Consider the following 12,901-nt stretch of genomic DNA (forward strand, 5'->3'; position numbering starts at 1 on the left):
CCGAGGTGGGAGATGAGGGGAGCTATTGCGGGCCACAGAAAATAACTCCGCGGGCCGCGTGTTTGAGACCCCTGAGTTAGACCCTGAGCATGTGGGCAAGACCCGCCAGCCAGACATCTGGGAAAGAATTCTCTGTAGTAACTCAGAGCCCTCCTCATCCAGTGTCTCACAGCCGGCCATTGGAGATATTTGCTGCTAGCAGTCACAGATCTGCCTTGTGTTATTGTAGGCAGTCCCATCATATCATTCCCTCAATAAATTTATCAAGCTCCGTCTTCATGCCAGTTAGATTTTTTGCTCCCACTGCTCCCCTTGGAAGGCTGTTCCAGAACTTCACTTCTCTGATGGCTAGAAACCTTGGTCTAATTTCAAGCCTAAACTTGGTGATGGCCAGTTTATAGCCATTTGTTCTTGGGTCCACACTGGTGCTTAACTTAAATAACTCCTTTTCTGTTCTGGTATTTATCCCAATGATGTATTTATAGAGAGCAATCACATCTCCCCTCAGCCTGTGTTTGGTTAGGCTAAACAAATGAAGCTCTTTGAGTCTCCTCTTGTAAGGCAGGTTTTCCATTCCTCGGACCACACTAGCAGCCCCTCTCTGCACCTGTTCCAGTTTGAATTTATCTTTCTCAGCCATGGGAAACTAGAACTGCACACAGTATTCCAGATGAGGTGTCACCAGTGCAGTCCTGTGCGCGCCCCCTGCCCAAGCACTACCCACTGCCTTCATTCTACGGGGTGGTCCCCTTGCCCGTGCTGTCCTCTAATGGGGTCAGCTGCCTCCCATGCACGCCCTCAAGGCCTCAGGGTCATGCTACAAGCAACATGCTTCAGTTTTCCCTCTTGGGCTGTTCAAATAAAACTTCACCTAGGCTTTTTATGGTCAAAAATACCCCTCCTTGGGGGCTGGGTTTATTTATATAAAATAACTCCAAACCAAAGTCCTAGAACAAAGCCCACAAAACAAACATTTCTGTCCCTCCCTGCATTGGCAGGCCCCTTCTAGCCCCTCCCTGTCTGGAGTCCCAGTCCTGACTCCCAAGACTCTGTCACAGCCTGCTCACTCCTAACTGTCTCCGATCCCTTAGGATTCCCACTCTCTGCAGCTTTCCTGCAGAGATGGGTTTATGTTTTCTTCCAGGTTAGTGATAAAAATGTTAAACAACATGGGCCAAAAACCAATCCCTTCGGGACCCCACAACCAACACAGCTGTTCAATGATGATTTCCCATTTACAATTACATTTTGAGACCGATCAGTTAGCCAGATTTTAATCCTTTTAATGTGTGCCATGTTAATTTTATATCATTCTAATTTTTTTAATCAAAATGCTGTACAGTACCAGGTCAAATGCCTTGCAGAAGTCCAAGCATACAACTGTATACTATTACCGTTATCAACCAAACTTGTAATAAAAAAAACAAATTTGTTTGAAAGGATCTATTTTCCATAAGCCCATGTCAATGGTCATTAATTATATTACTCCCCCTTTAATTCTTTATTCATTGCATCCCATTTCAGCCCCTCCATTATCTTGCCCTGGATCAATGTCAGACTGACATGGGTCATCCCATTTACATGTTTTAAATATTGGCACAAAATGGGTTTTCTTCTAATCTTCTGGAACTTCGCCAGTATTCTAATCAACAATAAAAGTCAAGCCAGTCCCTCAGCCAACTCTTTTAAAACTCCTGGAGGAAAGTTATCTGGCTCTACCAATTAAAAATTTTTAAACTGTCCAACTTTAGTAGCTGCTGTGTAACATCTTCCTGAGATACTAATGGTAAAGGTGCTATCGTCATACGACGAGACTACATCATCTGGTTTTTACCCATATACAGAACAAAAATATTTATTCAACGCTTCTGCCTTTTCTGCTTTATTATTGATAATTCTACCATTTCCATCTAGTTATGGGCCAGTACTACTGTCAGGATTTTTTTTGTTCCGAATATACTTGTATAATGCCTTGGTGTCCTTTGCTCTGCTGGCCACAGCTTTGCTTCCCTTATCAATTTTCTACAATTCTTAATTTCTGATTTATATTCCTTACAATCAACTTTCCCTTTCTTCCAGTTGTTTTTTATATATATACACACATACACACACACACAGAGTATATAAGTAATCATTACTTGATCACATTTATAATGTGCAAACAGAATAAAGTCCAGTCCAGTGCGCACACACACACATATACAGGCGGTGCTTTAAAAAGGCCAATTTCACAAAGCAGGAAACAATTTTGAGTCAGATCTGCTGACAGAAATAAATGGGAGTGGTAGTTGGGAATTGTTATAAGAACATTTTACTTAGATGCCCAAAAAGCCAACGGTGAGGAAGAAGATATTGGTTTAAAAAATACCTGGTTTAAAAGGGCAGTGAAAGCAGCTATAATTATATTCCTCAACATTGGCTTTTTGGGCATCTAAGTACCATGTTCTTAAAACAATTTATGATTAAATTATTCCTGTCAGCAGATCTGACTCAAAATTGTTTCCTGCTTTGTGAAATTGGCCTTTTTAAAGCACCCGTGTGTGTGTGTGTGTATATATATAATCACTGGACTGGACTTTATTCTGTTTGCACATTATAAACGTGATGAAGTCATGATTACTTGTACCTAAGCTACCCTTAATTTTTAGTTCTGTGATCAGTTCCTTTTTATCTGTTATGACAAGGTCTAATCTAGAGTTCCCCCGGGTTCACTGTAACACTTTGAGTTAGGTGACAATTTCCTACAATATTTAGAAATTCCAGGGATGTTTCAGTACTCGCAGCCGGAGACCGCCAGCATATGTCACACAAACTGAAGTCCTCGAGGATCATGAACCTTTTTTGCCTACATATTACAGTTAGACGTGTAAGGAGCTGGTCATCCTGCTCCCCATCCTCTCTCTTCAGCTTTAGCTATATACCGTGCACTTTCATTGCTGGTCTGCTCCCACCAGCCTTAGCTATACTGTGTGCTCACCTTGCCATGGATTTTTTTTTTTTTTTTGGTGTAACTTGAGTCGATTAGGAAGAGGTTCATGCTAAACTGAAGTAAGCTACTCAAACTAAGCGCTGGTCTTCACTACTCGGTGATCGACGCTGCAGCAATCGATGCAGCAGGGATCCGCTAAATCGACGGCAGAGCGCTCTATGATCAACCCCGGTACTCTACCTCTCCAAGAAGTGTAAGGGAGTTCGACCGGAGAGCATCTTCCATCAATGCAGCACAGTGAAGACACTGCAGTAAGTTGACCTAAGCTACGTCAACTCCAGCTGGAGTAGTGTAAAGTAGGTCCATTTACCCCAGTAGTCAAGACAAGCCCTAAGATAAGGGCATCAAAACAGGAGTTTAAACCAGTTTACTCCCAAGCTTGCACCGGTTTGGACAATGACAGTCTCCACCATAGCTGGGCCTCTGCTTCTTGGGCACATGTAAAGAAAGGTCTGATTGTAATACAGAATAACAGCATCTATGCAGAGGAGATGGGCCAGCAAATGGGTGATCAGAGCCACGATAGGCTGAAATTGGGGTTCACAGTTTGAGCTCAATTCCAAATCTGGCTTTGGGTTCAGATATGCCAGCAGCAAATTCTCAACAGGCCCAAGAAGGAAGAAAAATCTCCTAAAACCAGCTTAGCTCACAAGCTGTGTTATCAACCCCTCTCACCCCCACTTCTCCCTTTCCCTTGGAAATTACAAGACCCAAGTCTCTTCTGCAAAAGCAAACAGAGCCACTTCTCCCTACATAAAGAGCCAACTTCTGCCCTGTGATAGGCACCTGCAAGTTGGATTGAATTCAGTGGGAGCAGTATCAGAGCGTCAGAGAAGCTTGCTCTAACACTGCCAGGGCTGCACCTGGTCTGGAGCTACAGCTATCTTAGGACTTGTGTACTAGGGGACAAGCTGAATTAACTAAAGGTGTGAAGTTATAGTGCATTAAACTCCTGCATGGACACTCTCATTCAGAAGTAAAGTGACTTCAGTTTGTTGCAGCTGAATTCCCTTTGAAGGAGGCTGAAGCTAAAGAAAATTAAATTAACTTTGCGCCTTTAACTAATTCATCTTCACTTTCCTGAGTATCCCCATACAGACAAGCCCTAGGAGACGCGAGAGGAAGGCGTGGACTCAATCGAAACTTCCCCAAAGAGAAGAGCAGAGGCAGTTTCATGGGGTTTCATTCCCAGCAGCACCATTGCAAGCACCCAGAAGAGTGGCAGGTTGATTTTTCCCATCTGCTGAGCTGGAGGATGGAAGCCACGTGCCTTCCCTCCCATCCCCTTCCCTCTTCCCAGCAGGAAGCTGAACTACAGTGTAAGGAGTCATCCAGCCATGTGGGGGAGGGGGTGGACTCCATTTGGATAGTGCCATTGAGTGAGCAAATATTGACTGTGGTTAAGAATCAAAGAGGGAAGGATGGGTGGCCCGGAAGTGGAGATGGGGAGGGAAGAATTAGAAGAATGTCTTCAGTAAACTCTTAGAGACATTCCTCCCAGGCTGGAAATGAGCAACCCTGCGTCCCCCACTCAGGCCCATGCTACCTCTTCCTGCAGCAGCGAGTGTGGTGGGCAGACAGACAAAGTGTAGGCTGGCTTGCAGGGGCAATGAGATGGTGGCATCATTGCTAGGGGTCTGGCCACAAGACTTGGGTTCAAGTGCTGCTTAGATCACCAGTGAAAATTATCTCACCCAGCAAAATCACTAGCAACAGGTCACGGTCACGATATTAGGATCCAAACTCCCCCAGCGTCTGGACCTGGATCCATATCTCCCAGGGGTTCAGCTGTGCAGGGTCACTGGTGGGGGCCCAATTCTAAAAGCACTGTGCAGTTTGACAAACTGCATGTATGTTCAGGAGAGACTCAGGGCTGCAATGTTGGGTGTATTTGGCTAGACATTTTTCTCCCCACTGTATTCTGGGAGAGTTTTTTAAATCTCTTTCCTCTGAAGCATTGGGGTGGCCATGGCTGGAGATGGGACATTGGATGTGACGGGACAGGGCTCTGTGGGGGCACTGAACATTCTCTCTCTCAGGTGCATGACTGGCTAGTTCCTGCTCACATGCGCAGGGTCTAATCCATTGCCATAGGTGGGATTGGAGGGAATTTCACCACCGGTCAGATTAGCAACAAGCTTGGGGTGGGGTTTCACCTTCCTCTGCAGCATGGGGTGCGGGTCACTTGCCAGGATTATCTGGATATGTCTCAATCATTTCCCAGCCATTATGGGGACCTCAGGCCTGCTGCACCTCTTTCCCTCCTAGTCTCTGCCTGTGGCACATAAGAATCTCCTGCGGGTTGACCACTTGGTCTCATTTTGGTCCTGGGGTTTAGTGCACGGGGCTGGTGGCCTGTGATATAAAGGAGGTCAGGCTAGAGCATCTGGCCTTAAATTTGATGACACTATGAAAGTCACTTGGCAGGTCTGGGTGGGCCTGCTTTCCCTCCACCACCCCCCCACCGCCCCGCATGCACGCCTCATTTTTGGATAGGAAATGAGTTTTCCCCTAGTGAAAATTTCCAATAAAACCAGAAATCATCAACATTTTTGTCAAAATTCTGACTTTTTGTGTAAGTAAATGGAGAAATGTTTCAATTTTCTCCCATCCAAAAGCAGCCATTTTTCAATTTTCAACCCAAAACTGTTCCAGTTGCTGGAATTTCAGGGCAAACATTTCCATTTTTATCAAGAAGCCATTTTTGTTGAAAAAAATTGTTTTGATGGACAATTGTTAACCAGCTCTCCACACTTTAGGTGTAATGGCCAGGGGACATCCCTTTGATGCTTCTGACTGAGACTTCAGATCAGTCAAAGGGGAAGAACGAACCAGCCTAGGTCTTGCTGGAGATCTAGCACGTGGTGAGAGGACCCTGTGGGAACAGGTGGTCAGACACCCTGCTCAGACACAGTGTCATTCATGCGACATCTGTTCTATGGCTTGATCCCGTAAACTGCTGAGCACTCCGGCCCAGCAAAGCACTTCAGCGTGTGCCTATCTTTAAGCACATGAGCAGTCTCATCAGCTAGGCACACGCTCAAATTTCAGGTCATTCTTAAGCACCTTGGACCAGAGCCCAGTGGAGCTTGCAGGACTGAGCCCATAGAGAGCGTGTTAAATAAAGAGAACCACAGTCGGAAATTAGCATCTTCCAAGACTGACACATCTGGGATGTTATCAGAAGCCAGGGATGTTACAGAGACATGTGTTAAAGATCAAGAGTTTGGTGCTCACCTTGAGCGACTAAGATACCAACTTACCTGTCAAAGAGGGGCTTCTCTCCACAATCAAATGAATCCTGCAGGTCCTTGACAAGGTTAGCTTGACCAGGCATGCGAAAGAGCCCTTCCTCGGTGAGGCCTCGCTCCCGGATAAAATCCACACATTGCTCCACCAGCAGTGGGGCCAGCCGCAGGCCGTACTTCCGCTCGTATTGCACCGTGTCTTCCAATCGCTGCCCGAAGATCCCTGCCAATGAGAGACGCACGCTGGCATTAATTTTTATTCTCCACAAGCCAGCGGATGGGTGGGAGTTATATTTCACATGAAGGAAGCAAAACTGGAACATGAATCCAGCTATTGCCTGGATCAGCAAAAATCAACCAGGAAAAATTACAAACTCATAATTTTCTTCTACTTAGAATGAAAAATACTATAGGCCAAATTCTGCCCTGACATATGCAACAAGAGCTTCCACTGAGGTCATTGGCAGGTGCCCAACTAAGGGCAAAATTTTCTCCCAAGAAAGGCATAAAAGAATTCAACACTGGTTTTGATGACTTGCAGCTGTTCTCCATCTTTATGTTAGACTGAGTGATTGCATTGACACAGCGCCTTTGATCCAAAGGACAACAAAGCCCCATTTTTAAATAGATGCACTGACTTGGCACATCAGAATCTACCACTGGTGCACACCCACCTCTGGGAAGGGACACAGCTGCTATTTAACAGCTCACAGCAACCCAGCCCAAGAGCTAGGATAGGAAATGAAGCTTGGGACAGGAAGTGAAGACTAATGTCCCCCACTGACACTGCCAGGGGTACGGTAAGCAGGCAGGATGTAATAACCCATGCTGGAACCATTCACAGACCCAGGAATTAGTGGTAACACACTCACTGCTGTGAAAGATCTTTTCTGACCAGGGGCCTTTACTTTTACATGTCATTTTCAACCATCTCAGCTAACTAATCAGTCTCCTTTGCGGCCTTCACTGTGATTATTTACCATATATTGCAGTAGCATCTCGGGCCACCACCAGCTTGCGCCCCAGGGTGCTAAGCACTGTACAAACATATAGCAAGTGACAGTCCTGCACTGTGCTGTATAAATGGAGTCATGTTTTCTTGAGAGAAAATCCCTAGTGTAATATCCCTGCAGATCAAATACTCCAACCCAAAAGAACGTGGAAGGGGCTCTGGGGGTGCAGTTGAATGCTGCCTCTCCATGGACCTGTTCCACCACACACACACTGAAAATTAACTGAAAAACTCCATCATAAACACAATTAAGCTGCCTTCCTAGAAGAAGCAGCAACCCACACTATTCAATCATATGCACCTTTACTTACCACACACTGGATGCACCCTAATGAGCCATACATACAGTATGCTCCTGTACAGTCATGTGTAAATGTAAGCCACACCTACTCCATGTATGTAACCCACTCCGTATGGCACTCTGTCTCCCTCTAGTGGTGGCTGGGCCTGCTCTAGCCGGAGCTAACAGAGCATGATTTCTTAGCTCAGACACTACAGCCTCATGCTTTTAGATTCAAAGGTCCCAGGGTCAATCCCCACTGGTAGGGTCCCCAATCAGCTGCATGGCCTAACATATGCATTCTGAACCCTTAGTTCTGTTGCTCAAGATGTGGCCGTGGGGGCATAGGAGCAGCAGCATTCAAGCAATTGACCCTGCTCAGAACAGAGATTTCAGATAAAGAGTATAATCCTCAAATCTATTCAATTTCAGATGCAACCAGACCATGGCACATATGCAGCCTGATCCCAAGCACACTGATGTCAATAGGAGACTTTCCATTGTACTCATAATTAATCTTATGGCTCTGAAAATACAGCAGCATACAGAACTAGATTCTTATTGTACTCAGAGCCAATTTACTAGGAGTAACATCAGGTATGTTCTGTGCATAAGATTATAATATGCCAGAGAAAACATTTCAGTCAGCGTTATTAGATTATGTTGTTTTTAACACCCCACTTACTATTCCAATATTAACCACAGGACCTCATGTTCCATGTTTATTTTACTGCTGCTTTCATGGTTGGTGCAGGACTCCTAGCAGGAAGTTTTCCTAGCCACCACTCACTGTCTTTCAATGAAGCTGCCATACTAGATCAGATATACGATCCATATTTGGCCCAATTCTGTACACTAGTCCAGGACGCTGTCTCTGCTAATGATCAGTAGTTGAGGCTTCAGAGTAAGGCTTAATCTCCCCCGGTAATATACCTAATTGTGCATTACTGTATCATGGTTGGTGTGCAGGAAGGAACTCCCCTGCTGACCCCAACTAGTGATCAGTTTATGGAAGCATGGGGATTGGTCATCCTTGTCATTCTAATCCTAGCCAGTGTCCATGCAGATTTAAATTCTTATTTATATCAGTGTCTAATTCACTTGTGAAGCTTAGCTATATTTCTCAATAATATCCTCGGGCAAGGAGTTCCACAGGTTAACAATAAGTTCTGTAAAAACAATTTTTATTTTTTTTTTAGCTGTTGCTTTTTAAACTAATCAAGCGGCCGGGGCCCCCTGTTCTTGTGTTATGGCTCAGGGTAAACAGAAGTGCCTACTCTATGACACTCAGCATTGTATGTGGTTCTAAAAGAGGTCTTCTTTTAAAAACCAAAAACTACGTTTTTAAGTGAATTTTGTGCTGGACTGACAGCTCTGGTGTCCAGAGTCCCCACAGCACCTGACACTTTTAGCATGGGCAGCAGCAAAACATGCTTCCCTACACTATCCTATAGCCACAGCTCAACCCCGACTCTACAGGTGAGAAGGGATGTCTCCATAGCCCCATACAGTCTTGACTTCCCTGCTGAGGCTGCCAACAAGCAGGGTGCATTTGGCCTCTCTCAGGAAGGTAGGTTTTGTCTACACACAAATGGACACATAAGGGGAATCTCTAGTTACTGGAGTACCCCAATAATAAGGCTGCTCACTAGCTATGAATGGAGGAGCAGAGACTTTTACTCTGTTAGATTCGGTCCCCCATCTTTGCAGCTCCCTTCACAGCCTCTGTTTATTTTCCACTCTACTCTGCCTGTTTCCAGGCTTCCTTTCCTAGCACCACCTGGTTTTGAGTTGAACTTTTGATCCCATGTGCTGAGTGGGTTCAAAATCAGCCCAGACGATTCCCCCTCTTCCTTTAGTCAATTCTGGCTTTTGCCATGTTCCAAGCAGCAGCCCTGAAAGGCTTCATCTCCCATTATCTCCCACCAGCACCCCTCTTCCTCTTGGAACTGAGGATCTCGCGTTACAATTGCTTTCTTCGGGGAAAGGAGATCCATGTTCAGAGGATGCTCAAGCTATGGGAGACTTCAGGGGCAGTGTCACAGACAGCAGCCTTCCTGCCAGGGAGCTCCAGTCTCTATCAGAAATCAAACTGTCTTCTACCACCAGCCCCGTCTTCCCAAATCTCTCCCCTCCCCACCCCCATGCTTACACATCCCTCTCCCTCCACCCTGCCTGTCCCCCTCCCCCACATAACTTGCCAGTGATTTTCAGGGCCCTTTCTCTTTCTGGTTACACACATGTGGCTGGGAGGGAGAGAAGAGGCAATATGGACTCTGCGAGGAAGGTGGGTGAGGATTCAGCCACCTCTTGGGAAGACGATGGGATTAAAGCTACTTTATTGCTGCTCCGGAGCAGACCCCAGGCCTCTCCTCCCCACAATGTGGCACTGTGCTCTGCCCCCAATTGCTAGACCATACAGCAGTTCCGGGGTCTGCTACTGACCTCCAGCTAACACCCCCAGGCAGTGTCAGCTGGTGCTTTCACATCCGGAGCCCGGGCATGGCGTTCCACACCACCACCGGAGGTGGAGGGTACAAAGCGAGGTGCTACCGTGCTCTCTTTGAATTGGTCTCCCTTCTGCATCTCCTAACTCATCCAGCCCTGCCCAACAAGGGCTTGTGAAAAGGAGGCAGCCACATGGTCCCGTCACCTCCCCCACCCCGAGGCTGGATTGGCTTTGTCCTCACTTTGAAACAAAAAGCAAACTAAGAGCCAATTCTACTCAGCTCAATCCGTTGGCTCCTGGAGGCTCAGGCCTGTTTTTAATCACCGGTGCCTGCAGCTCCCGCTGAATTTGGCAGTGCTTTGCTCTCAGTCTTTGATGATCCTGTTGGAAGATGTTACTGCCCTGTGCTGCTCTCTCTTCCCATCCCAGCAGATGTGGGAGCCAATGCCACTCAGCCTACAGACCCGCCTGCCAGGGTTAGGCTAGAAATCAGGCCCAAAGCTATTGGCACCTAAACAGTTAACTCCTCTTGTCCTGTCCTTATCTAGAGTCAGGCGTTTTGTTTGGTTTCAAAGCAGTAAAAGAACATGCCTGGGACCACATCTTTAATCTCTGGAAGATCCAACAGATACCAGACAAATGGGTTAGAACAATTGGGGGCTGGGGAGTTCCAACAAGCTGCCTCTGTTCTTTAAAGAGTTAGGTGGATCTCTGCAGAAAACCAAGCCAGCAAGGATGCACTGACTCACAGACTGGCTCTCTGTCCCGGCCTAAAGGGCTCACCCACCGGCTCCAGGCATACAAACATGCTGTTCAGACATGCAGTGGGAAGAAAATATGTCTTCTCCATCCCAATGAAACTACAGAGAGAAACAAGGAAGGCAGATCTTGGTTCCCTTTAGCTCAGATTGCTGCTCCAGGAGAACACAACACTCAGTATATGCTCAGAGTGAAAAGATCAAAGCAGATGTGTGTAGCTAATGTGTGTGTGTGTGATTACACACACACAGCGAGACAGATTCAAGCACACATGCTCAACCTTGCATGCACATATATTCTCACCATGGACATGCATACTCACACACATCTGTCAGACTCAGACATAAATGACCACAAACACACACAGACCCAAGAGCTTGCACAGGGTTACATAATATGCTAACCCACGTAGGGACACCTGCACTATCTATCTCTTACACTCCTCCCACCCCCCATCTGTCACTCTCACATACACAAAATCATGGATGGGCACAGGGTCAGCCACACCCACACACCCCTCATTCCCACACACCATCATGCATGCTCATCTCCATGCATGTGGACACATGAACACACATTCACCATCATACACAGACATACTCGTTTTCCTCACTTGTGTATATCAACACACACTCTCCAGTGCACGTCATTAGTATTTCAGTAGCAGCTACAGGCCCAATTGTGCAAAGCACTGCGTGCACATGCACACACAGAGGAAGTTCCTGCTCCTAAGAGCTTATGCTCTAACTAGACAAGGCAGACAGAGTGGGAGAAAGGGACATAACAGACTATCAAGACTGGAGGAACAGAGAGATTATGAGACTTGCCCAAGGTCAAACAGGGAATCCCTGGTGGAGCTGGGAACTGAACTCTGATCTCCTTAGTCCTAGTCCCTTCAACAAAAGACCATCCTTCATACGTATTAGGACATGTTCACTCTCATGCTTATTCGTACACACACACACACACAAATACTGATGCAAAAAACTCCCCCGAAAACCTCCTTAGCAGTTTGTTTGGGGTCGGGGGGGGGGGGGGGGGGGGGAGTGAAGACAGCATTTCTGGCCCTAGACCATATCCTCCTCACTGTTTTACCTCTGTAAAGATCAAAGTTATATTTAGCCTGTGTCTGAGTTTCCCCAAGTATTAATGCAAAGATCTGCGTTTCCTCTAGCAAAAGGAAACCATAACAACAGTAAGCTCTGGAAAACTGTCGCGTACCTCTGGTTCTTGTGCAGCACTCAGCTACATGGCAGGCACTGAGCTTCAAGCAGAAGCCAGGCAGCGTCAGACAGCAGGAGCGGCAGAGAAAGAAAGTCCTGACTTCAGGCATCAGACACATTCTGAGTCCCAGCACTGGCAGCCTTCCATGCACCCAACGCTGGAGAGCGGAGAGCAGCCGGTGTGCCCTGGGAGATAATCTCAGCAGCACATCTGGTCTCAGCTCCACGACTCAGCATTAATTATGACTTGTGAAGAAAGCATTTGAAATATCCAATGAGATGCAGAGCTAGCCAGCAACCTCAGCAAGGGGAAAGAGAGACAGACAGGCAGGTAGGATCTTGCTCACCCTCCATGCTGCAGCCTGTGTAAACAGCTAAGTATGGGTCGCAAGTTTTAACAAAGGCATCCCCTATAGGCTGTGTAATATATTCATGCTCTAATTGCTTGTCAGATCTATTCCTGATAGCCGGGGGAAACTCAGCAACAGTTGCTGTCTGCATGTCATGCTCTTGGTCCCTTCATGCTATTAGCTGCCCCACAGACAGTCTGTTGCCCCCACCTAACATTTTGATTGAATATCAAGTGCCAGAGTCAGAAATGCATCCCTCCCCACCTGAATCAGTCATGGGGCATCCACTCAGCTCCAGGTTAATTTGTAGCTTCTCACACGGTCTAACAGAGGCAGAGTCTGAGCAGCAGGCCCAGCATAGCCTTACTGGCCAAACCACATTTGTTTTAGTCATCACCACAGAAGCTACCCAATGTTACTGTGAAGCACTGAGTGGGATAGTCAACAGGACAGAACAAACTAAGGGGCCCAGCCATATGGGGAGGGGTTTGCAAATGTGAAGGCAGACCCCAGATATTGAACCCATGACCTCCAAGGCTAGAGGCATGAGTTGCTACAGCTTGAGCCAAGAGATCCACCCACCCTCTGGAT

At 46.6% G+C, this 12,901-nt stretch overlaps 1 protein-coding gene across 6 annotated transcripts in view; it reads right to left on the reverse strand.

Moving 5' to 3' along the window:
- The window catches only part of ARHGAP22 (Rho GTPase activating protein 22), a 238,422-nt gene that overhangs the window by 26,090 nt on the left and 199,431 nt on the right, over window positions 1–12,901 (reverse strand). For all 6 annotated transcript variants that reach the window (XM_048859114.2, XM_048859115.2, XM_048859119.2 and 3 more), the window contains one exon: window positions 6,253–6,460. In XM_048859114.2, the coding sequence (XP_048715071.2) occupies window positions 6,253–6,460 (208 nt within the window). The remainder of the gene's footprint in view (window positions 1–6,252; window positions 6,461–12,901) is intronic.

Source organism: Caretta caretta, chromosome 7 (genome assembly GCF_965140235.1).
Source record: "Caretta caretta isolate rCarCar2 chromosome 7, rCarCar1.hap1, whole genome shotgun sequence".
Taxonomy (NCBI): Eukaryota; Metazoa; Chordata; order Testudines; family Cheloniidae; genus Caretta; species Caretta caretta.